Source organism: Lichenostomus cassidix, chromosome 2 (genome assembly GCF_008360975.1).
Source record: "Lichenostomus cassidix isolate B80296 chromosome 2, HeHo_3.0, whole genome shotgun sequence".
NCBI classification, from domain to species: Eukaryota; Metazoa; Chordata; class Aves; order Passeriformes; family Meliphagidae; genus Lichenostomus; species Lichenostomus cassidix.
The window spans coordinates 85,289,301-85,314,357 of record NC_139482.1 but is presented as its reverse complement, the minus strand read 5'-3'; the positions used below and the strand labels follow the sequence as shown (position 1 = coordinate 85,314,357).

Here is a 25,057-nt window from a genome sequence, read left to right as displayed (position 1 = left end):
TTCCGAAGAAGGGAAGAAAAGCTTTAACTAAGACCATGTCCCTCCCTTTCTATACCCAGTCTGTAATAAAATTAGTGGCATCTTCTGTGAAATAACTCCCAAAACACAGTGACAACCCACACACCCATAATATGAGCACATCCCTAAGGCAGCAGACTAGTAAAGGAGTCAAACAGCCACACTGTTGCTTCGCTGCACTAAAAAAAGACAGGTTGGGTCAGATTGTGGCAACAAAATGAAGAGACAAGGCTGAAAGGGTGGTAGTTATTACTGGAGATGTATTTGAGCAGTGGCAACCAGCCACTGCTCTGCTCCATCTCTTTTGGAGCACCTGCAACGAGAGCTCTCCAAGTCACTTCCCAGCTGTCCTTCCCCTTTGCGCCGCTGGAATCTCCTCCTCCCCATCCAACAGCAGATAAGCCCTGGTGCTTCCGCCCTCAAGCAGCATAAACCAATTCTGATCACAATGAGGAAAAGCCTGAAGTGTTAGAAATACTAAATGGTTTGGGTTGGAAAGGAATTTAAAGATGATCTTCCAATCCCACTGGCATGGGCAGTGACACCTTCTACTAGACCAGGTTACTCAAAGCCCCATCTAATCTGCATGCCAACACTTCTAGGGATGGGGCATCCAGTTTCTCTGGGAAACCTGTTCCAGAGCCTCACCACGCTCATTAAAAATTGTCTTCCTGATATCTACTCTAAACCTACCATCTTTCATTTGGAAGCAATTACACCCCTTGTCCTATCACTACATGTCCCTGTAAAAAGTCCCACCCATCTCTCTTGTAGGCCCTGTTGAGGTACTGGAAGGTGCTCTAGGGTCTCCCCAGAGCCTTCTCTTCTCCAGACTGAACAATCCCAGCTCGCTCAGCCTGTCTGTATACTAGAGGTGTTCCAGCCCTATGAACATCTTCATGGCCCTCCTTTAAACACCATTCATCAGGTCAACATGTTTCCAGTTGACCAGTTTCCAGTTGACTCGGGGCCCCCGAGTTGGATGCAGCACTCCAGGTGAAGTGTCACGAGTGCAGAGTGCAGAGTAGAGGAACAGAATCACCTCTGTTGACCTTCTGGCCACACTCCTATTGAAGCAGACCAGGACATGTTTGGCTTTCTGGGCTGTGAGTGCACATTGCCAGGGCATGTTGAGTGTGTTTTCCATGCATGTTTGAGAGAATACTGTGAATATATAATTTTGCCTACAAACTTAAAAAAAAAAAAAAAAATAGAAAAAAGAAATATAACAGTGAAAGATTTTACAGATGGTCAGATTGAAACAGCTGGAGTCAAAAGTGCCTTACATGAAATCAACTCCCAGGCCAGTAAAAGTGGGAAGAAATCAAAGTTGTCTTGGTCAACTTGTACTGCTGTAGCTGTTTATGCATGCTGATGAAAAAATGGATCAAGAACTGAAAGAATTTCAGACCCACCAAATTAATAAGAAACCAGTGAATTTAACACATTCCAGACCAGTGGAGTGGATGGTGTGGAATATGGGAACAGACAGCAATAGTGCAGGAAGGAATGACATTTTGTTCTCCTTTTTTGGAACAGCAAACTAATGCTTTCCCTATGTTCTTCCAGCTAGAGTACAGGCAGCAGAGGCTGTCTTTTCACTGACATATATAATAGCCTGCACTGTTGCAAAGTGATGTCAAAGGAAAGCTTAACGCCTGCTACAGTGGGAATATTGTTTTGTAAAAGCAAAGCTGCCTTTATGATTTTGATTTGCTGGATCTTATCTGCTGGCAGTAATGGTGATATAAAGAAGATGTGAATCTTCAAGGAGAGGAAATTAAAAACTGAAATTTTCTTTTCTTTGACTAAACGTTTTTTGAATATCATTTGACTGGAAAAATAAGACAAAAAAAAATAATTTCCAAAAATATAGCATGCAATGTTCTTCATTAACAGCAAGAAGAATATAGATTTTAAAGTTCTTTCAAGTTATTAGCACATATAAAAAAGGCCTCAAATGCAATGTGGTTCTTGTCATGAACACAAGTGTTGGAGGAGAAGCAGAGATGCCAAACCAAAATAAAATCAATCACTCTATTTAGAGAAATCACAGTCCTATGTATTGTATATAAAGTATATAGCAAGACATCTATTGGCATTTCATTATGTTTAGTAATGCATTTGTGTTCTCACAGGATAACCCAACAATCAGCTTTTTTAATCTAAAAAAACTTATAAAGAACACTATTGAAAAATGAGCTCTTCAGCTAAAGCAGCACTGCATTATCCTAATTATTTTTAACAAACGTCAGAGCATTTACATAAAAAAGTTCTTGTGTTTCATGATTTCTTTTGGAAAGCAAAACAGCCAGTAAATGTCAATATAACATGCAGGAAAAATAAAGATTACTTTTTCATTATGAACACATTTATCAAGACTGCTGTTTTTGTTTGCTTGAACATTACAAGTAACAGGCAAATAAATATGGAAGACTTGGAAGACTCTTATGTTTTTCCAGTTAAGATTCTGGACCAAATTTGTGTTTCACACACATGTCAAGAGCCAACTCCTATTCACGTCACTACAATAAAGAAAAGCACAATCAAGCCCATCAGATCTTAATCTATTTTACAATAAAACTTTGTAAATTACTTCTGGTAAGAACCATCTTGGTTTATAACACTTAAAGGCAGAACTGTGGGGCTTGGTCATGATGTGTGCACCTCGTGCCTGTTGACTGTGACAGCTCTTTTAAGGGACATTTGCAGTCAGAAGAAACAGTATTTCTTGCACCATCTTGCACTCATAAGGAGCAGGTCCTGTAACTCCACAGCAACCTGTCTATGTTTTTACTACAAGCTCAGGTTTGGAGTGATGTCATTAGCAGACAATCTCCTCCACGTTTCTTGGTCTTTTCACTGCAGAGTAAAACTAAGAAATATTATACCTCTTCCATGCAGAAATCATTCTGAAAATGCAGAGAATCCAGTACATTTTATTTCTAATAATTCAATGCTACGTAAGCTTATCTTACAAATTAAAGCATTGGTGTTCACCATGCTCTCCCTCAGTTATGCAGGCAAAAACTCCTGCTGAAAACACATGCTGGGAAAAACAGCAACCTAGCTATACATAAGCACCCCAGGAACTTACTTTCACCCTAATTCATACACATGTTTAATTCAAAGGCCAGCATCATCACTGCCATGCCCCTATGTAGGCTTCAGGAGAAATAAAATTTTAAGGCACTGTGCCAGAGCCCATGTCTTGATTACAGTGCTGAAGCAGTGCTCAAGTATGGATCATTCCCCCTGGATCCACTGTGATTTTGTGCATGGCTCTTCACAATGCCATGCCCAAAGACTAGAGTAGTCATAACACTCTTCTGATTCCCTGACAATTACAAGTGCAGAATGGGGGAACAACCCATAAATCAAAGACAGAATATGTGTTACCTTATTCACATGGACCACATACCAAGAAATTTCCGATTCTTGGAAGTAACCATTAGTTATTCTTTGAGTACTCATGAGGTACTTGAGCATTTAATATTCCAGTATCCTTATAGTTTACTAGGAATAAGGAGCTTCAGTCTCTCAAGTTAGCACTGCTTTCCTGCCCTAAATATATAGTATCTATCTATCTGTCTATCTATGTATCTTTGTTGTGCCTGGTGTTGTCTGAAACAAGCACATGATGTCAAATGCCAGTGGTGAAATATTTAAGGATAGAAAAACATTCAAATGAAAGCCCCAATATATTTTTTTTTCTGTCACAACCTTTACAATGTCATGAATCTAAGAACAGCCCTTTGCGCATAAGCACAGCCAAACATCTCTCTGATTGTAACCAAGCAATGTACTCTGATACACGACTGGAAGAAGCCTATCAATACTTCCACTACAAGTTAGCTCACATGAACTTCTAATGCCACTGGGGACAGAGGTTGCTTAAGATCAGTGGTTGATCACTGTGGTCAAATGAAGTATCATATTAAGAGTTCAGGCCCTGACTTCTTGAAGTTCCTTCAAACAGGCATTCGAAAAGGGTTTTCTCAGTACCACCTGGGAAACATTCCAAGAGAGGACTCCATGAACACCTGTAGTACTCCCTCAAAGGGAGAAGTAGGTTTTTTTAAGGTATCAGACAGCATTTTAAGAGCCTTGAATAGCTCTGGACCAAACACAATTGCACAGGACGACTGAATCTCGAATGTCTGTGAGAAGAAGCTCAGGAAGGGTTAGCTGCTTTACATGCAGTCAATAATAACTGATTTAGCACCAACCTTGCAGGCTTACAAGGTGTTTTCCAACAAGGCTGTTAGGTCCCAAGCCCTGAGCAGGTTTTGGCTGAGCTGCCCCTGTCCATGGTACTCAACCCACCAACTCTGAGCCAACATGGGTCATTGTGTGAAATGACTTTGGCTTTAGGTGGCACATCCAACCACTCTGGTGCCCAGGTTTGGAAGGACACACTCTATGGTTTTGTTGGCAAAAAGCTGCTTTTGCTCGCATAATCTGGTGAATAGAATTTGGGCTTGCTTTCCTGAAAGACCTACTCAGCTAAAGACCAACTTCCTTCAACAGAGACAAGGAGGTTAAACCCCCTTGAAATGACAGTTCTGCCACCCATGAATGCCAGTCATGGAAAGTGACCAAGCGCTGCCTGTGACAATGCATGGCTTAGGGTATCATTCAGTTCCAGTGGAACACAGTACAGAACATATGATTTTCTTTGACCAAGTCCTGTGGGGCAGGCAGACCTGTCCTGACCACCCTGGTAGTCCCAAGTATGCAAGAACAGTTGCATGTACTCATCAGAATAGAACAGATCTCTGATTTTGCAGGTGATCCAAATGTCTTTTCCAAATTGTTCTTTTAGATCTTTCCCAACTTGTTCTTTCAGAATCATCATGGCTAAAGGTATGTATTACACAGGGGTGGTTGTTTCTACAGTATGTGTCCAATTAGCATAGAACATTGCAAAGCTGGCTCCTAATCTTATGTTCTTTCATTCATTCCATTTTCTGCTTGTCTGTAGAGACCTAGGGAAAGGTGACATTCACAGTACATAACTTTGGACACCAAATACAGGAGCTCAGTCTTCCTGAGATGCCATTAAAATTAAAGGGATAGTTTTGCCCTTTTACTAGGGGATTCAGGGAACCATTACACCCACTAAACACATAATGGTGCTATGGTTTTTGACTATAAGCACTGACTTATGCCTATCAATTACAACAATCATCATGTCACATCATCAGAATTTCTAAAGCCTGAAAATGTGAAGTCCAGGTGTCTTTTCTCTCTGACTTTAGAGCTCTGGAAAAGAATGATGGGTGTTTGTGTGTCTTTCCTCATCTCATCCCACCTCCAAATACATGCCAAATGCTATGGAAGTCACTGAAGGACAAATATTTTTCTTAAAGCTAACTATAAACCAGCTTATTCAGCTTCTCCAAAGAGAGACAGATGAGGCTCATTGTTTGAGGAAAATGACCACTGCTATTCAGACTGAGACTCTCCATCACCAATGGGTTTCTTGTCAGAACTGAGGAAGCATACAGGTCCAAGGCGGTTTCTGCCAAGTTCCCTCAACTGCCCTTGAGAAAGAGTTCCAATTAAAATGAAATAAACTACACGAAATACTCAAGCCCCTCCATGTTAAGCTATAAGTTCAGACACTCGTGACATCACATGAAAAAAATTGAGAAACAAAAGATAACAGGAGAGATGAAACAAACTGCTAACCAGGGAGCAAATCCAGTTCAATCATAAGGGTACATTGGGTTCTCTCCTGCTCAAGGAGTCCACCTAACTATCTGAGACAAGGTAACTGGAATTAGGTGAGACAAATTCTGCCCTGTAATCTAGCTAAAAGGGATTATTCGATACATCCTACATCTTTAACTTTCTTTACATATTCTAAAGGATTAATGTAAAGGCAAGATTCCAACAGACATTTCTGATAACCATTTACTTCTCCATAAGGTCTCGCTCTACTAATTCATGATAAAGATGTTACACAAGAACTCAACAATAAAACACTAAATAAAAACAAACAAACAAACAAACAACAACAACAACAAATAAAAAAACACCTTGGTCAGTTCTTTGTATGCAAAACCCAAACAATTACACTATCAGCATAACTGATTTAGCAGTTACCCCATCAAAGCACATTACTACAGCTAAAGACCAGAGTAAAGGAACTCAAGCAATTCCATACTCTTAGTCAATAAAGCACTAAGTTTCCTCCATATTTTCAGCATTTAAAGTGAGCCAGCAGCCTCATGACATTGAAATTGAAGGCTCCCTTCATATGGGACAGTCTGCTTGTTTCTAAAATAGCCTGTTAGTTCCCAGGAAAACACTCTAGGGTTTAGTTGTCCTTAAGTTTTAAGTTTGAATTGAAACTTTCTCTGTGGTGCTTGAAACATGACACATTTTCTCATGGAAAATTTCTAACACATTGTATTTGGGGTGGGTTTCTGGAAGGCAGAGGAAAAAGAAGGAAGAGAACTTCTCACTGGAATTGAAAATACTGCTGAGAATATTTTTGGAAAGAGGAATATTTTGGAAATTTGAGCTCTTTGGAATAGTCAGAAAAGTTATAACCTCATGTCAGTGAAAAAGTTCATACAGACAACATTAAAATGTGCCCAAACTTTGTGTGACTATAATGTTTTAAAATAGCTGCTGTTTAATACTTATAATAGCCTCTACTGAACATATGCAATCAGATGAAACCTCTGAATACTACATTCTTGAAGCTCAAAATATCCCTATAATGCTCCCAGCTGCTGCCCTCCAGGGAAGGCCACAGCACTCAAAGTAAGACCAGCAGCTTGTAAGGCTTTTTGGTTTTGTTTTAAAGAACTATCTTGTTGCTCAGCTGGCGATAAGAGGAATTCTAATCTGAACGCTGAAGGAAACAAAATTTAAACCTAGAGATTTTCAAGGAAATGAAAGAGGGAGGAACTCCTACAGAAAACCTGATGAGTGTCTGAGAGCTATGAAAAGACATGAAGTGACTGGGATAAATGAGGGAAATAATGGGAAAGACTAACAGCCATTTGACTGGAGGGAACATACAGATTAGTGCTGATGTGAGTGATGTTGAGGAAAGAAATTCACAGAAGATAAGATACTGAAGCTGTGACTAGATGCTTGATAGTGGCACTGCAATGCTCTCCCTTACTTGTTTGTTTCAAATCAAAATCAGGGTTTTGCTGACACAGGACTTTCTGTGCTGCCATTATGAATTAGAATGAGTACCTCAACAGTACTAAAAAAAAAAAAATCCAAACCAACAGCAAAATATCAACCATTTCACATCAATTTTTTAGATGAACACATTCCTCTGTCAAGTTCATTATACCATCACACAAACACAGCTGTGGAGTCAGAACCCAGAACAGACAGTGAAAAGGTGAGAAGATGTGATGGGAAGAAAAAGCATTTAAGACAGCTTAAACAGGCGTAGAAATTTATGTAAATGAAATAAACTTATGGGCTGATGTAGGTTAAAGGAAGCTGATGTGAAAAACAAGAAATATAGACAGATCAGAGAAAGAAAACCAGGACAGACTGGGCAGGAGCCTGAATAAGAAAAGAAGCCCTAAGAGAAAAGATTAAAAAGGAATGAACAGAAAGTACCATAATGAGTTTGAAAAACCAACCCAAGGACAAGTTCCAAGCCAGAACTAACAGTTACTGAATCTTTCTGAATTCAGAATGTGTTTTCAAGTGCCTCATTTCCTTATCTGCCGCACAAAGATAATGCTGCCCTTTGAGCTCTTGGACAACATCTAGTGACAAACCACAGAAAAATCCATGAGGAAAGCAAACATTTTATAACAGAGTTTGTGTAGCATGAAATAAATCGCAAAGCCTGGGGAAGGACTGCTGACAACAGCAGCTATTTAAAAGGTGTTCAGTACGTGCACAGGTGTAATGGTGCTCATTGGCTGAAGCAGAGCAGCTGAAGAAAAAGCTGTACCACTGTCCCATCAAAGGCTGGATCAGCTGCCACACAAAGGGGGCAAGCATGTCTGCAAAGTAAGCTCAGACAGGTGTGTTTAATTTTCAAGAGTTTTGTTTATCAGCCTTAACAGTGTTCTTAGTGCATTTGTCCATTATCATCTCAAAGAAAAAAAGAAACATTTATCACAAGCACATATCAAAGAATATCCTTAGCAACCAATGTATACAGTTTATACACAATACAGTCATTGTTTCCATCATTGATATTGACCTACATACTAAAGAAAACTTATGGTATCCCACTACCGAATTTTGGGAATGTGGAAACCTTGTTGAGAAGCTGCAGCTTTAAAAGCAGAATTTTTGCTCACTGAGTGGATTTTGCCCGAGCAGAAAACAGTGTCTGCTCCCAGGACTGCTCCCTACATGCTGCAGCAGGGTACTGAGACTGGGAACACCCTGGGTGAAAGCCTGCAGATAGGGATCCTTGTTACTCATCAGGAGTAAGCGGTGTGCACACCCTGCTGTGCCCAAAGCCAATTTGGGGCATAAGTTTAGAAATCACAGAGGTGTCTCTGAAGAAGGGAGTTGAAGGGCGGCGGGGGGGGAGGGAGGGGGGCAGGACAGAGAAGGCACGAGGAATTTGGGAGTCTTGTCTAGGCTGGTGATAACATATAGGAGGAGGAAGGGTAAGTAAGAGGAAACAGGACATTGCCCAGTATCAGCAGAAGTTCTTTAAGAGCCCACCTGTCATTTAAATAAATCTACTTAAAGCACACAATAGACAGAGCATATCCTGAGTAGCACTTCAGTGACTCAAGCCAACGTGCTGTAACAGCAGAGCCATTTGGTGGCACTCCTCACAGCACACAACAGTATTTTTAGTGTTTCTTCGCTTCAGGGAACCCAAAGCACTTATAAGGTCATAGGACAGAAGAATATTTGTTTTCCTACTATAAACAAATTAAAGAGGTAAAGGAAAAAAAAAAGGCTTATTTTGCATAGCCCCTACATCACTAAACTCTCTTCTGAATTGTCTGGGAAGAAACTTCAAAGTGATAAATTATTTAAAAACACACCCTAAACAACAGAGGTACTGTATTTTTAGCAGCTAGTGCAGGCCAGTGATCCTGTATTGCTCACATGCAGGAGGTAGGCACAGTATTCTCTCCTGGCTTGACAGCACAACCTTTAGTGCCAAGAATTTAAATGGAAAAAGCTGCAAATGCCTCACACACTGGAAACAGAAAAAAAAAAATCTTTATTGTCTGACAATACAGAGAGAAAGAAATCATGTTACAATTAATAAATTGTGTATCAAACCCTGCTTTTTGTAAACCTGTAGGAGTGGGATAAACCTCTGCTTCCCCTCACTGCAGGCAGGGAGCCTCAAGTACAACTCTTTTCTCTCTGACTTGCAAAGGGAAGACACAATATCCTGTCTGCCTTTATGTGACACCTTGAATTTGTTGCCTTACCAAGTCTGCTCAGCCCCTGCCTGTGCATCCAGGGACAACCTCCACACACACGTGGGGAGTGGGGGGATGCCATCCCCCATTCCATCTCATCACTCCAACACCACCATCAGTGTCTCCAGTTCTGTGTACAGGAGGAGGTGGAGAGGGCAGAGGAGGAGGGTAGGATGTAGCACTGGGAGAAGGTTAGCTGGTCCTTACACTTCATTACAAAGCAGCAAAAAGAGTTTCCCTCATCTCATTCAACCTATATACACGAGCATCCATTTGGTACTTCTGCTTTCCTGAGGGGCACACACTGCTCCAGTGGTGTTCCTTAGGGCTGCACAGAAGAACAGGCAAGCAGAAACCTTCCACAGCAGAAACAGAAACACTAATATTCCCAAGTGTTCACTAAGATTATCCCTCACTGTCATCAGCCTATGACTATCCTACAGTTTTTCTTAGACACATATGTATGAACACAGCATTTATGATCAGTTAATAATTAATACTGTGCTAATACATGCAAGTCCTATGGCTTAGCTTTTAAGTTGTTCAATCATCCACAATTTCTTAGCATTTGATGCAGTACTGATCAGAGACTTAAAAGCAGGTCACTGCCTTACGGTAATGAAAGTAAGTATTTTAAGAGTTTACAGTTCACTGCTCCAGTTTTCTGATTGCGCCTCTGAGAACATGATTGATAGAAATCCATATGCATGCACATTTGCAAGGATTCCAGACAAACAGAGCTAATATGTGACTTAAAATAATGCATCTGGATATGTAAATTAACTCTGAAGATATTTGAAGAACCTAATTTTTGTCACGTCCTCACATTACACATTAATCACCTTCATGGAACAGTAGCCAGCACCTCCCAATTATCTCACACATTTTACCCTACCACCTCCAATTCTCCTTTAAAGTCTTTAATTTTCCCTGATTCTGTATCAGGATGGAATGCTCGGTGAGGCACCCTGGCAAATACCATCAGAAATAGCTGTGGAAGCATCTAATATTGAAATGAGAATAATCAAACTCTATTTCCCAATCTTATTTTAACATGTTTTATGTGCATGTATTCAATGCAAGTAATTTATAGTAAAATTACCAGCAGCCGCATGCTTTGCGCAATTATTCATGTCTGTGGTGGCTTATGAATGTCATTACTTTTCTACGCATTTTTTCCTTCTCTAATAAGACATTCTCAGGCTTCAAGATTACTACAAAAAGGCAGAAATACTCTGTAATAGACTCAGGATATACCAGATGGAATAGGTACATTGTTATCAAGGCTTGTTCATGAAGTTTGAGTAGTTAAAGCATAAAACATCCATAATGGCTTTAAAGGCCCCTGGGAGTACTTCCCAAGTACTTACTCTTTGCTTAGTAGTTAAGGATGAGCATTTTTCATGTTCAGTTCCTCATTTTACACCGAGTCCACATAGCCTGAGGTGTCACATTTCATGGGAATTTCACAAAGCATAAAAAAAAATTACTCAGAACCTGAAGATTCATTTCCAGAGAGACAGAAAGCAACTCAAAGGCTCCCAGCCTCTGTCAGCTTTAAAAACAAGGGAAATCCATAATTTTATGGTTGTGTTATTACTGAATTCCATGTAGACCCTATATCCTCCTCATGAGCAGTCCCAACATCAAAGACCATCTCATATAATGCACAGAGCAAGGAACAGCTCAGTTTTTTTGTGACTGTGTAAATTACTATAGGGTGGTTAAACTTTTGAACCCAAATTTGCTTCAATGCCAATTCCCATCCCAGACTGGGAGGGCTTGTACAGTACACTCTGTGTGAGGACCATCTGGCTCTGCTTCCAGATGGATCACACATCACAGTCATGTCCAGGGAGAAGGGAGGGAGGAAGAGGACAAAGGAGAGGGCAGTGCTTGCTCCAACAATTAATAGAATGCCTAAGGTTGTGTTCAGTAGGGAGCTCAGTGTAAAGCCTGCATAGGGCAAGTTTAATAAATTTAATTTTAAAATATGCAGATGACAAATGGAGAAAGGAAATGCTGAAAGTGTGGAGTGGAAAGCAAAGAGGATGTTTTCTCTCTTTTTAAACTGCATGGCTTCCAATGCCAAGCTCTCCCAGCTAGCCTTGTACATGTAAACAAACACATTTAGTCTTAAAGAGTTATTTTCAGAAGTGAAAGAGGATTCACCTACTAAGACAAGGAGGTTTAGTATTTATATTATTAATCATGGAGATAGTATAATGTGCCTTTTTTCTGGTATAACAAAGAGCATTGTAACCTCATTATTTCTACTCTAAAGGGTTCATGAATCAGGATGCCAAATCCATTTATATTTTTTCATTCCATGGCTTTCCGGGAAGACACACATCTTGAGGTTTCTGCTCATGTAGCAGAAAGAGGTACTGAGCTATCAGGTATAGGCCTGATTTTTCTGGGACTGTTACTTTTGATCTGAACGACAAGAAATGGTACCTATAAAGTATTCTGATGGGAAACTGGCAGTGTAGTCCACAAGGGGAGATGGCATGGCTGCATCCCTGCCAGGCTCTACCACAGCTCAGTAACAGGTCTTGTTAGCATAGCTACACTAATCTGCCACTAACTTGCTAACACAACTGTGCCTTGGTTTGGTGGGTTTGTTTTGCAGGTTTTTTTGTAGTGTTGGTAGGGAAGCTAGTTTGTATCTCCACGTGTAGCTGCCCTGTACTATGTGGGCATAAGAGCTTCCAGGTGGAGTTGCCATCTGTTGGTATGGTTTCATGGGAACTGTGGTCTGATGTCCAGCAGAAAACTGAAGGATATGAACTTTGAAATCCCCACAGGACAAGTGTCCAACTCTGATAAGCCTTCTGAAGGAGTTGACAGAAAGGTCACAGAACTGAATTTACCAGGAGACTGTTCCAGCAAGTCTCTCTGAGAAGCAACACTCCCAAGTAATCAAGCACCCAATTTCTTTTCAAAGCTCAGGCTGTTTCTGCAGCTACTTTGAGATCAAGTGATAAGTTTACATATTTTAAAGTATTGCACATAAGAAGACAATGTGACTATGTAGAAACATATACAGTTGCATATGGATACCTGCACACTAAAGGTTAAGAAAGTCAGGGAAATTTTTATACCTGACTTCAAGAAAGAAAGAAATACAAAGGTAAGCCCAATCAAGTGCTGTCTATTCCTATTTACTTGGGACTGGGATACTTAACCTACAACAGGGAAACTTTGAACAGTTCTCCAGTTCACAATAAAGCAGGAATATAGCAAAGGTATGCACAGTATTCAGTATTAGCTCCCTTTTCACTACTAAACTTACACTACTACCATCTGTTTTACTGCTGCAGTACCAACCAGCAAGACACATCTATTTAGGATGGAAATAGCCTCTCATAGACTTTATTTCAATTTTTTTGTTATTTACGCAAACCCTCCTTCCCATAAATACATTTACTGCAGAAGAACCTGCTTCTCTATGCTAAATGCTTTGTAATACCCAACCTTTAATGCAAAAGGCCAAAGCCACATAATTTATCAGTTTGAGGGAGGAAAGTTCAAGAGCACTGGAAACATTCATGTCCTTGTAAATGACAAGGGGTCTTTTTGATAAAAACAGCCAGCCAATTCCTGGAAGTGGATCATCCCCCCATTACAGAGAGCACACTTACAAACCCCAAGCATTCCTAGTAGCAGTTGGCTCAATAGAGAAATGCCACCAGCTCACTGATAACTTCATGTCTGGCTTTCAGAATGAAAGGGTTATCAGCAGCAGCTTCCACTGCCTGCTTGCAAAACCTCACCCTCACCTTCAACTTCCTCTAGCTCCTTGACATCTTTGGGTACACACAGTGTCCTGGTGACAGACAGTAACCAGATGGTCTCGCCATCCAGCACTGAGTCGTTTCAGGAATTTAATCTGATTTCCCAGAATACCCAGCACAGCCCTTGGCTCCAAACTTGGCATGCAGGTGGGATCGCGTGCCTCTGCCTTTATAAATAGGTGCAACTGTTGGTGGCTTTGGTACATGTCAGTTTTTGAGCTGTTTGCCTGTTAGTTTGGGAAACCTTATCCCTGCCTGGGCATTCATCTGTAGCTCTGACTGACTCTGGTGGCTCCTATGCATGTCCAACCACTCTGTCAAACAGCTCAGTGTCTCCTAATTTCAACAGCAAAGTCACTTTCTGCTTTACAACCAGTAGCTCTTCTGGTAATTTTTTTTCCATTTTTTATTATTGTCAACTACACTACTGTACAATTAAAAGCACATGCAAAATACAGAGTTAGAATTACCTTGCTGCAGTGGGAAGCTGAGGTTACTAAATGGGTAACTACCCAGATACAGCTACAACCTTTCTCCCCATCCATCCCTTTGCAAAGGTTGGCTCCCATTTACCAGCTAGGCAGGTGAGGACTCAAAATATTGCTCCATTCTCATGCCTCAGTGGGGAGCTGGAAAGTTTCAGGCTCCTCAGTTCTCATTGCTCTACTTTGGGAAGTCACTGCTCCTCTTGGGAACTTCTCCATCACTGGCAGTTCACATCTGTGCAAATTGCAGCTATCAGGCTTGAAGAAAACTGTTTTAATGGATCCTTCATAATTCAAGCACGTAAGCTAGATCAAAATGTGCCTTGGAGTTATGTTTCACATGTGATTTTAGTGTTTTAAGACACTCAGTTCTTTCTTATTTACATTTTAGGACTCATATAGGACTTTTCTGGTGAAAGTCCCTCATAAAATTACTTAGAAGTCCTGAAAGGTCTTGCAAAACCAGGAGAAAAAATAAAGTAAGTGCATTATTATATACTCATTCCATCTGCATGAAGATAAAAGCATGCTTGTACAAATGCAATTCCAAACAAACTACACTTACTTTTATAGGGGAAAAAATGTAGGGCATTATAATAAAGATGATGTTCTATCAGGCTGAAGATGCTGTTGACTTTGTGTAGGAACCTATCAACTTTTAATCTTCTTAAATGGTACGTCATTATCCCTCAGAGTATGTCAGATCCCTAATCCAGGACCATTACCTTCATCTTCTGAGCTTCCACCAATATCTGTGGAAACACAACAGACTGTAGCACTTTATAAGAAGTGCAGCAAGCCTGTGACAGGAAAATGGTCTACTGGTTCTACTGCAACCTAGTGTTCTGCCCAGTTTATTGAATTAAGTATAGATTATTGAAGTTTTCACTATACTGTCCTTGGAGATATTTAAAGGATGTGCAGACATGGTGCTTAGGGTCATGGTTTCATGGTGTATTTGGCAGTGTTAGATTAATGGTTGAACTTGATGATATTAAGGGCCTTTTCCAACCTAAATGTTTCTATGATTCTACTCATCTTTAATTTTAGATTATAGTTAGGGTTTGGGGTTTTATGGGAGAAGGGTTAACTTAAAGCACAAATATTACCTTGAATCATAACTCCTAGGCTTCTCCAAGCACCTGTTTTTGTTTATTTCTTCTTTAAATAACCCCCAACACTAGAAATTCAAAACCACCAAGCAAAATTGAAACCATCTCTCATCCAGACTTGAAACTCAAATTCTTATTCTCCATATAAGCACACGGCTCTCACTTGATCAGAGAGCTGCATCCAAAATCTGAATTTGACTCAAGCATAGCCTAGTATGAGCACTGACTGCTGTCCTATTTTTTCCTCAGCCTTAGTTCCTTAGACCTTGTAGCAAGGTCAGGGCCTTTGACTGCTCTGCCTGGACACATGGCTGGTGCTTTCAGACCACAAAAACAGTATCTAGCTTTCATCTAATTATGGACACCACTAAATACTTATCTGACTCCATAAGCAGGCAAATAGGGACCCAAGTACACAATTACACTCTACAAATGAGGCTTAATGACCTTTTGACAACCTTCCTGTTTGATCTGAGGGACAGACAGCACAGGATCCCATCAGGCAGAACTCCTCACATCACAGTGGCAGCAAAGTCATGCCTGAACCCTCATAGCTTACTTATTCAATATATTTTAAAAATAATTAAGCCTTTGTCTACACAAGCTGCTTTTTTTTTTTTTCCCTCACCTTTTCAACAGCACTGGCTAAATTATCAGAAAACATTAAGTCTACCACGGCATTTCATGAGTTGCTTTCTCATTCTGTGCAAGCAACAGATGACATCAATATCACATCCAAAAAATCTTTAAAATTACAATAAGAGTTATATTAATCCTCATCACCCATGGACATTTCCACTACCTTTAACTCATTCCTATTTGTTTTTGAATATTTAGGTATCATCCATGATACTGCAATCTTGTAACTGGGACAGAAAATTCTAGCTTCAGTGCTATCAGTGAAGTTCCTCATCCTTATGGATCCTTGTGGAAAAAAAGGAAGAGGGAGGAAATAACAGAAGGAAAATAAGCTTGCTTCCCTGGGGGGAAAAGTCCCTTAAAACACGGTTTCTTTAGAAGTCCATAATAATTAAAAGGAACATTAGAGAATAAATTTGGTTTTAAGAACTGTTAAATAGGGAGGATCAAAAGCTGTTTTCTAAGTTAGTCTTTTAGAAGAGTAAGCCTCCAGAGAAGTCTTGGCTTCTACTGTTGGTTTCCAGTCTATCAGCTATATGCTGACAAAAGGGAACACTTTGGTAATGGCACCATCAAACAGCTCTACTTCAGGGGACCTGAGCAGAAATAAACAATCATTCCTTAGCACTCAAAAATAAACTGTCTGGATTTCTCAGTGGTGTATGTAAAAGCCCCACTTACCTTTTCTTCACTCACCAATTAAAGTAACTAAAATTTTCATGACTCATATTTAATAATTTTTTGGCAGCTTGGTCTGGGTTCAACCAAATCAAAGACCCTAAGCACAAATTTACAACCAGGAAACATTAGAGTGAAACAATGCAGACTTTTGGAAAAAGGAAAGTAATGTCCTCAAGAAATAACTTGTACCTGGGACTCACTGAAGCACCTACAGCCCTAAACTATACATGTATTTCCAGCTTATTTTCCCTCCAAGGTACAAAGCTATTTCTTGATGAGTACAGGCAAACAAGTTCATGTGAAACGCTGGGAAATTGCTCAGTCAAGATAATGGACAGCCACATGTGGGTGAGTCCTCAAAGCAAAGGAGGCAATGCCATGCCTATGGCTGCCACTTATGTCACAAGCCCTACAACCTGAGTTAGAATTGCCAGAGGAAAAGAGTGAATGACACCAAAAGTGCTAGAGAAACGGCAGCCAGAATATGGAACTTAGGAGAAATCCCATCCATTTATGATTTAGGATAAATTCAATGGAAATAAGGAGAATATATTCCACTCCAAAAGTATCTGCAGAAAAAGGACACCACAGCAGGAAGGCACAAAATCTCTAAAAAAAGACTACTTTTTACTTCTCAAATCTCCACTATTTGGCACACTAAGCTTAGAGCTAACAGGACCAGCTCTGTGCTAAGTGTGATATGCCTTCAATAAAATTTATTCACCTCTTTACCAGTACTCCAGGTTTAGTAAAATGCAGCACTGCAATAAGTACACACCACTGCCACAAAAAAACCCTAACCAATCACTATGATCTTCCAAAAATATACCAGAAACACTCTTATATGACGTATTTAATGCTTCTTGTCAGCACCCTCCTCAACATATTCAGATAAGATTATTTGGCTATACTGTACTCCCAAACCTATCTTTATCTCATTGCATGCGCAGATCTCTTCAAAAAGTACATGCTGGCTCCTGGAACTGCAAACCAGCTGACATAATTTTGGAGTTGTAACAAGCTTTGAACTTCTTGAAAGACAATCAAGACCAATTTAGGTTCTGAAATGAAGCCCACATCACACAGAAAAATTTTATTATTGCAAAAGATGCTAGGATACACTACCCAGAGAGAAACTTCAGCTTCACACAGCAGCAATGTAGGACAAAAAAACCACCTGATTTCAGAAGGTACCAATCCCTAAAAGCATCTTCCTAAAGTAATGTTTTTAGCTTTATGGCATACTTCTACATAGTTAGTTTTGTTATTGTTTTGTTTGTTATATTCATTTTGAACAAGCTGTGATCACTTGTTAATACCAATGCAGCAAGATGAGTTTGCAGTTTCATTTGTATGATGCTGTGGACATTGACACTAAGGCTCAGGGTTATCATTCATTGAATTCACTTGAAAATTTCTAATTTTACATCATGGAAACCAAACTCTTGGGAGTCACAACAAGAAAAAGACCATTATATCTCTTTGAATGCTGGATGCGTTGGGATATGGGAAGGGAAGGAGAAGGGAAAGGCTCCTAGACTGAAGGCCAGACTGTCCCATACAGCACTTTTGCTTCCAGTCTGAATTTTCTGAGAGCATCTATGGACAGTTTTCTTTCAGAAGCTTTTTATTGCACACGTTTCTGTGTCGTTGTCTACTATTCAAGTACTTTTATGTGACTGCACAGCTACTGACATTAATTAGTTACAGAACTAATTTCTGTAGTACTGGTTTGTTTCTTTTACACCTCCAAAAGCTGGTCTTATCTTCAACACCTTTGCATGAACCCACACTTCCTATTTGAATCCTTGCTTTCTATCATTTAGCATTTCTGGTTCTTATGAAATCCTACTTATTTTTTTTTACCTGCTCCTCATGTATAGTTTGAGTTTTAGGAGTTAAATACATCAAAGTGACATTTTTAAATACAGCTATATATGTCAGTCTAAGAAAACTCAAATGACCAATCTACCACAACTATGCATTCATAAGCAGTCTCTATGTACTATGACATCATCCAGCAGCAAAGATCCCTTGGAGTGACTGTTCTCCCCTCATAATACTGAAGAAACACTCTGAATATACAGCCTAGGTTTCCTGGCTAGATGAAAAACACACACATCCATTTGGGTCACAATAGACTAAATCAGCTTTCTAACCACCTAGCACACCTTTTCCAAATCACTCTCCAAAACCTATCTTTGCCAGTTATCTTTTAAGTGAAAAGAACAGAATATAAACCTCTCATTACCTGTTTAACTCCAAAATGTCAGATAGCTAAAAATTGTTACCAGCCATCTGACCCCTTAAGGTATGACTTTCTCCTGTTTATTCCATAGATACTGCAAGATATCCATAGATAGTGATGATGCTGCATTCTGCTGCACCACAATGGAAAGAGGTGATATGAACACACATCTCCCAAGAGGGTGATGGAGCAGGCTGGGTGCTGCCCCTCTCTGCTTCCCTGGTACTTTTGAACTGTCCAAGCAGCATGGAGAAAACCCTCATATTTGGGAGGTCAACAGCCACCCATCACTGCAAGAAAGGAGAGAAACACTGCTCACAAAACTACTCCTGCTGCATCCAACCTGCTTGTAGCAGCTTCTTTGTAAAAAATGACCACACTCCAAGAAGTTTTGTTCTGTGCTCTCTGACATAGATATCCAGTAAAGGCTTTAGAATGCCTTTTCTCTCTTAGAATTAGAGATTTGCAGTATAATCTACAAGAAAAAGTTGGACAATGGGGAGACTATTAAGATTGCAAATATTCCAATTCATTCTGCACAGTGGTATTAATCTTCCCTTAATTTTCTTGCATAACATGAAAGAATGAGGACCAAACTGAGAAGCAAATTCACAGACGCTTCACACAGCAAGTTGCCGCAGACCTCTGAGAGCTTCCAAGCAATAAAAAAAACCTTTGGATGCATTTCCTTTACCTCTCAGGATGTAGTTCTGGTAATTCTGGTCGGCTTCTGCTCCCACTTTGATTAAGCAAGTCAGACCTTCAGCAACAACAAACTCATGAACCAAGTCCTTGTCATCCTGTCACAGGAGAAAGGAAAAGGTGGCTTAGAATTTTGAAAGACAAAGAAACAGATTATATCATAATATAAACACAAATGCATGCCTGCAACACTGATTTTATGTTTCACATGATGTAAGCAAGTTGATATGAAAGTTGTTATACAGAAGACCAAAACTAGAATTCTGAGTTTTAAAGTCAGAATGAAATATATCAGTGCAAAGCAAGAAAAAAGAGGCTTTAACCCTTCAATCAACTAGAGAAAATTAAAATCTGCAAAATAATGACTTTTGATTTGTGTTCCTTGAAGGCTTGCAGACATTCTCCACAACACTAAAATGTCATCATATCACATGAACAAACATTCTTAATGCCCCAGTGTCAGGATCAACAAGACAACACAATCTCTACTCCTCAGCATAATTCCAGCTTCAGTATTTTAAGTGTGTACAGCAAAATTTTAAAACTGGTTTTATTGCAACGTAATATTATATTTATTATCTTAACATAATATTAATTCATTATATTTAAAATGGTAAAGTGTTAAAGATAAGAGCACTAGTTGATAATATGCCCACGCTGTGATGGAAAACACAGCAAATAGAAGAGAAAATGTCATGGGACTTTATATTTGCTAAAGTGAATCACTATTTTTTCACCATAAGTCCTTTCCTCCAGGCAGCAGAATGATCCCATATCACAGGTGGATGTGACACTAGGGAGAGGATGGGGTTTGCTGGGCCTTAACTTCATAACTACTATGCCAAAGGACTACAGAGCACCACATCTAAAATTTGGCTGCTCCTCTTACAGAAGGCTCATGCAGACAAACAAGAAGCTGCTGAGAACTAAGCCCTTAATGAATTAGCCATGTAAAGTAGGCACAAGACCAATTTAGGATATTAATGGGAGGGAATTACTCTGCACACAAATCACAGTTGCTGAGTCCCTTCTTTTAAACAATCTTAATTTATGTTTTCATACACAACAGTGTAACAGATATAAATTCCAATAACACAGCCCCAGGAAGCCAGGATCCATACAGTAAATTTGTTGAGAGTGATTTTTGAATTCATGGCAAACACTTAGAAAACTGCCAAGAGAAATAAAATAATCAAACCCCTTTTAATGTGACAGTTCACTTACTGTGAGTTTCTCTCAGCCAGATAGTTTATTTATTATAAATTTCCTTCTTTCACCAGAGATAACTTACATCATTCTTACAATCTGACCAAATGCGATATTTAGAATTGGAAGGTGATCTAGCAGTTTGTGAGAAATGTAGAAATTATGAGAAAAAATAATCTGTTTCATATTTTAGCAGGTCAAATTTTTTAAAACAATTTGAAAAATATTACACAGTCACGTATAGATACACAAAGTTATCACATGATAAAGGTGATTTATCTTTTTTATAAAGTATATAAGCATATAAAGAGGAAGCATGCAATCATACCCCACATCTTGATGAAAATATATCATAAAAGCCCAAAATACATAAGATAAAATTCACCTCTGTGTACGCACCTTGGAGCTAAAAATTATTTTTATTTATTAGTCTCAATGTTTTATCTTTTAGCAGTGTTATTTCTCTTTTCAGTAGCTAGATAAAAGCTTTAACAGAGTTTTGTGCAAAGATAAGAAGTTTACAAACTCCCATGTCAGTCCAAGGCACTACAGATGCCAGCACACAGTTTTATGAAGACAATGTATTTCCTCTATGAATTTTCACCAACAGGTGAGTACTCCCTCCCATATATCTCTTTGTTATATGGTGTTTTTAACTCAAAGATACCTGAATAATTTCTTGTTCTTCAAGAATTTTGAATCTTGTGTCTCCTAAAGCTTGCAAGAGGAAACATATCCATGGAATCTCTCAGCTAAGATTAATGTAAAGTACATTAAGGGTTCAGGAAAACTAAGGCTATGTGTCATGGTAAAAAGGACTTTCACAAGGACTTTGCATGCCTAGAAAGTTACTCTGTGTGCCAAGATCAGTGATTAAAAATTCCCTGTGACTAAAGAGAGGAGGTGCCAAATTTGCCCTACCTAGAGTAGGCAGTAGTGGGAGTAAAGGCAAGGGACAGTAAAGACAGGAGTATGTAGAATTTAGAAAACGAACAAAAACTGGTGGAATTGTGCAGAATCAAGAACATTGTGGGGAAATCATTCTCCAAAATAGTTTTTCTACAAATCAGTTGAGAAATGCATAGTTAGAAAACACAGTTTTCTAATTTTAGAGAAACAATATATATAACAAATCTAATTATTGAGTGAAATAATCACTTTTTTTTCCAGGTGGTAATGTTCTTGTAGTTCAAAAGTATTTCCTTTTTCGTTAAATACCTTTTCTTGATACATGAGTATACATTTTGATTTTGCATCAAGTGTGTTTGCATCCTCCTTGAATTCAAGAAAAAAAGAATCTATTCTGGATTCACAGAATATACGGAGTTGGAAGGGACACATCAGGATAAAGAGCACTGGAAAAACAGGAAAAAGTAGGAATAACTGTGGTCTGTGGATTCTGACATTTAATAATAGATCTACCATCCCTGTTTGGGAAAAATAAATGACTTTTGGATGTTAAAAAAAAAATAAAAAATCATTCATATAGCAGAGAAGTTAAGAGTAGTTCAGCTTCAGAGTCCTTCATGCTGAACCCAAAAAACAAAATATATTTTTTAACATCATTTAGACATTAAGGGTTGCTGAAATTCAGTGAAAGATAAAAACTGAAATCCTCACTGTAACTTTAGGATGTTCTCCATAATCTTAAATAGTAAATGCATATTAGTGCATCACCCCAGGAAAAATTAAAAATTAGCATTTGACTGTCAAAATAAAACAAGCTGAAAATCTGGGTTTATGTTGATGATATTTATTTATTTATTTGTTTATTTAATTAGTTAGTTAGTTATTTTTTACCAAGGACCTTTCCAAAGCAAATTTTGAGATCTCTCTTCTGGAACTTTTTCAAAGTAACCAAGTCACAAGAGTTACCCCTGACTGAAAGGAGATATATTGCAGGGGAACAGCAGAGGAAATGGATGGGATGTGGAACTCCAACCAGACTGCTTTTGGAAAGCACTGAATAAACAAATCAAACCTGAATTTAAAAAAGGCTTTTAAGGTACTTCTCCTTTCCCAAATAAAAGGGAAAAATAAGGTGTAATCAAGCAGAGTACAAACACATCATGCCTTAGACATAAATCTCAACTCAGTACATTATCTATCCCATCATGTATATACGATGAGAGGAAAGAAGCAAACATCTGGAATGTGCAGAGAAAGATGAAAGGCATGCAAGGCCATACGTTCTACATTGAAAGGAGAATGTTTACATCAATTTTGGTCTTGGATAATCTTTTCAGACCCATTAACTCACTGACTTGCCAAGTTAGGTGACCTCAAGAGTAAAGGCTACTCTCTAGCAGTGGATAAGAGGTTTAGGTTTCCAGGAAGAGAGCATTCATTGTACAGAATATATGGCATGAGTGTGACAATGATACCTACAAGAATATGCTACACGTGTGTGATAACAGCTAGAAGGAGGCAGGGAAATGTTGTCATTTGCTATGGAAATGGACTCGTCTGCTAATAGTGCAAAGATTTATGAGCCTTTAATCAGCAGGCATTAAGGCACTGATGAGAAAAGCAGCACAAGACAGGCAAAGCTCTCTAAGCTTCCTGCTAAGCTTCGCAACCATAAAGGTTGTGCAGTGACACAAAGGCTGGCTACTTAAAGTCTTCATGAAAAGATAACACTGGCCTTGTCAGAGAACTATATTTTGCTCTTTCATTCACAGACTTTATAGATAATGTTTCTTCCCTTTTTTAGGCATTTCAGAGGAAGAAAAAACAAGATAATGTATGTCTGTGCAACAGATGTCTATTTTCGTCCAATGTATAATGAAAAAGACACTAAATAAAATGAAACTGGTGACTTTAAAGCTTGCTTATGTGGTTGACAAAATTTACAAACCATACTTTCACCTCCATAACTCAGCCTAGCAACTAAAAAGACCCCACAAACCCTGTGATCAAGCAGTCTGTACCATAGGCTCCTGTGCCACTGGCAGAAGTATGTGTGTGTGGGGCACATTGTCTTCTTTCCTATACATTTGTACCATTTGATATATTTTCTAATGTAGTTTTGCAGGATCTTACCTGAAGATGGAGACTGCTCCTTTTTGTAAGGAGCAGCACTTTGCAAGAATGCATTTTATCTGATGTGCAGCTTCCATGTACAAAGATAAATTGTTTATATACTGTTAAAGATAAATCTTTCTGAAGTCTGCTATTTCTGTGGGCCATATGTTTGAAAGCTTTTACCCAAAGCATGATTATTTTTATGTCACAAGAAAGTTGCTTCGTTTCCTAATAAGAATTGAGGTTTTGGAACACAGTTTCTCAAGGGGATTTTTTTTTTTTAATCTAACAAGCACTGCTGAAAGCTCCAGTCCAAGTACTTGGGAAAACTGGATTAGTAAGTGAATATTCACACTTGGATATGCACATATGTATTTCTGTCTTACGTGGCTAACAGCTGTGCAGAGTGCTGCCTTTCCAAGGAATCATAACACAAAACAAGTTGCTTGTCTATAAGATTTCCACCAAGAAGTATTTCATTTTTATGTTTTGGGTTTTTTTTCCCCTTTCCTTTAATAAGCTATGCCATTGTTTCTGGGTGCTTAAGCATTCCCATATTTAATTCTATCTTGTACAATTCTCTCTTGCTTCTGTTACAAAGTTAAATACTGCGCATTTTACAATGTTCATTTCTTTAAATATGGAAAGCCATGGGGTTCCCCAGACTGTTCTCTCTACATGACGCATTACTGAGTGAGCCAGCAATCACATTCCGTACTGACCAAACTTCCAAAATTCAAAAGTTGCTATGATCCAGCCTAAAAGTGAGAGCAGCACAGGCAGACAGGATACCAGTCATAGAGAGGAGAATCTCCTTGCTAAGCTTTGCCTAAGGGTTTTACAAGAGGGGATTGCATTCACACTGAGCTGCAGTGGTTGATGCACTTCACCGTCTGCTTGAGGAAGAGCTTCCCTCTCTGCTCTGTCACTCTACAACATCCCTATTAAAAGAGATTTAAACTCTGATTATCAGGTCAGCTCTGGCTTTGTCTGTAGACCAAAAATTGTAGCTTCACAAAGACATATATATTATGTTCACATTTCAACACTGCGACAACTCACCTAGGCAAAAGGTAAGACGAATATTGCCAATTCACTGTGCACCATGCATATGAGGAGACTTAAAGTGGAGAAGCATCCTCCTCTGCTGCCTGAAATCTCCTGGGACAAGATGCTGGCAGCATTTCAATACAGTAAGGGCAGAAAAGGCATGGCTCATTCAGACACAAGCAGGAAGGGCAAGGCTCATTTACACACTGCCTGGCTCCTGAAGTAAACATCCCTGCTTTTCAAGGGGGAGACTTAGTGAAATTTTGACTCATTGCTATGTTCATCTATGAAACAGTATGCTGGCAGAGCGCATTGTCCCCAGTCCACATTATTATGTCAGAGCAAGGTCTCCTTGGAAAGACCTCTTCCTCAGATTCCCTTGCCAAGAGCACACATTGCACAGCAAGGAAGCAGAACTGAAACAGAAACCCCAAATGATTATGCTCAATGTGAAAAAAATAAAATAACAAGTAAAAATACATAGATCAATAAAATGCCAGTGCATTTGAGTTCTCTGAAAAACATAAAAGGTGGCTGCACTCTTTAGAAGTTAAAGCACATTTTTTCAAACACCGCCCCCCCCCCCCCCACTTTTTTTTTTAATCTCCTGCAAAGTCAAGATAGGATCACAAAGTTCAGCTGGTTTTAGGAGGATTAAGGTTTAGGGATTAAGCTTCATTCATTTGGGGATGTAAAT

The 25,057-nt window shown here is 39.1% G+C and overlaps 1 protein-coding gene across 12 annotated transcripts in view; it reads right to left on the bottom strand.

Moving 5' to 3' along the window:
- FHOD3 (formin homology 2 domain containing 3) overlaps positions 1-25,057 on the bottom strand; it is a 374,055-nt gene that overhangs the window by 166,361 nt on the left and 182,637 nt on the right. For all 12 annotated transcript variants that reach the window (XM_085052233.1, XM_085052234.1, XM_085052240.1 and 9 more), the window contains exon 5: positions 19,073-19,178. In XM_085052233.1, coding sequence (XP_084908359.1) covers positions 19,073-19,178 — 106 coding nt within the window. The remainder of the gene's footprint in view (positions 1-19,072; positions 19,179-25,057) is intronic.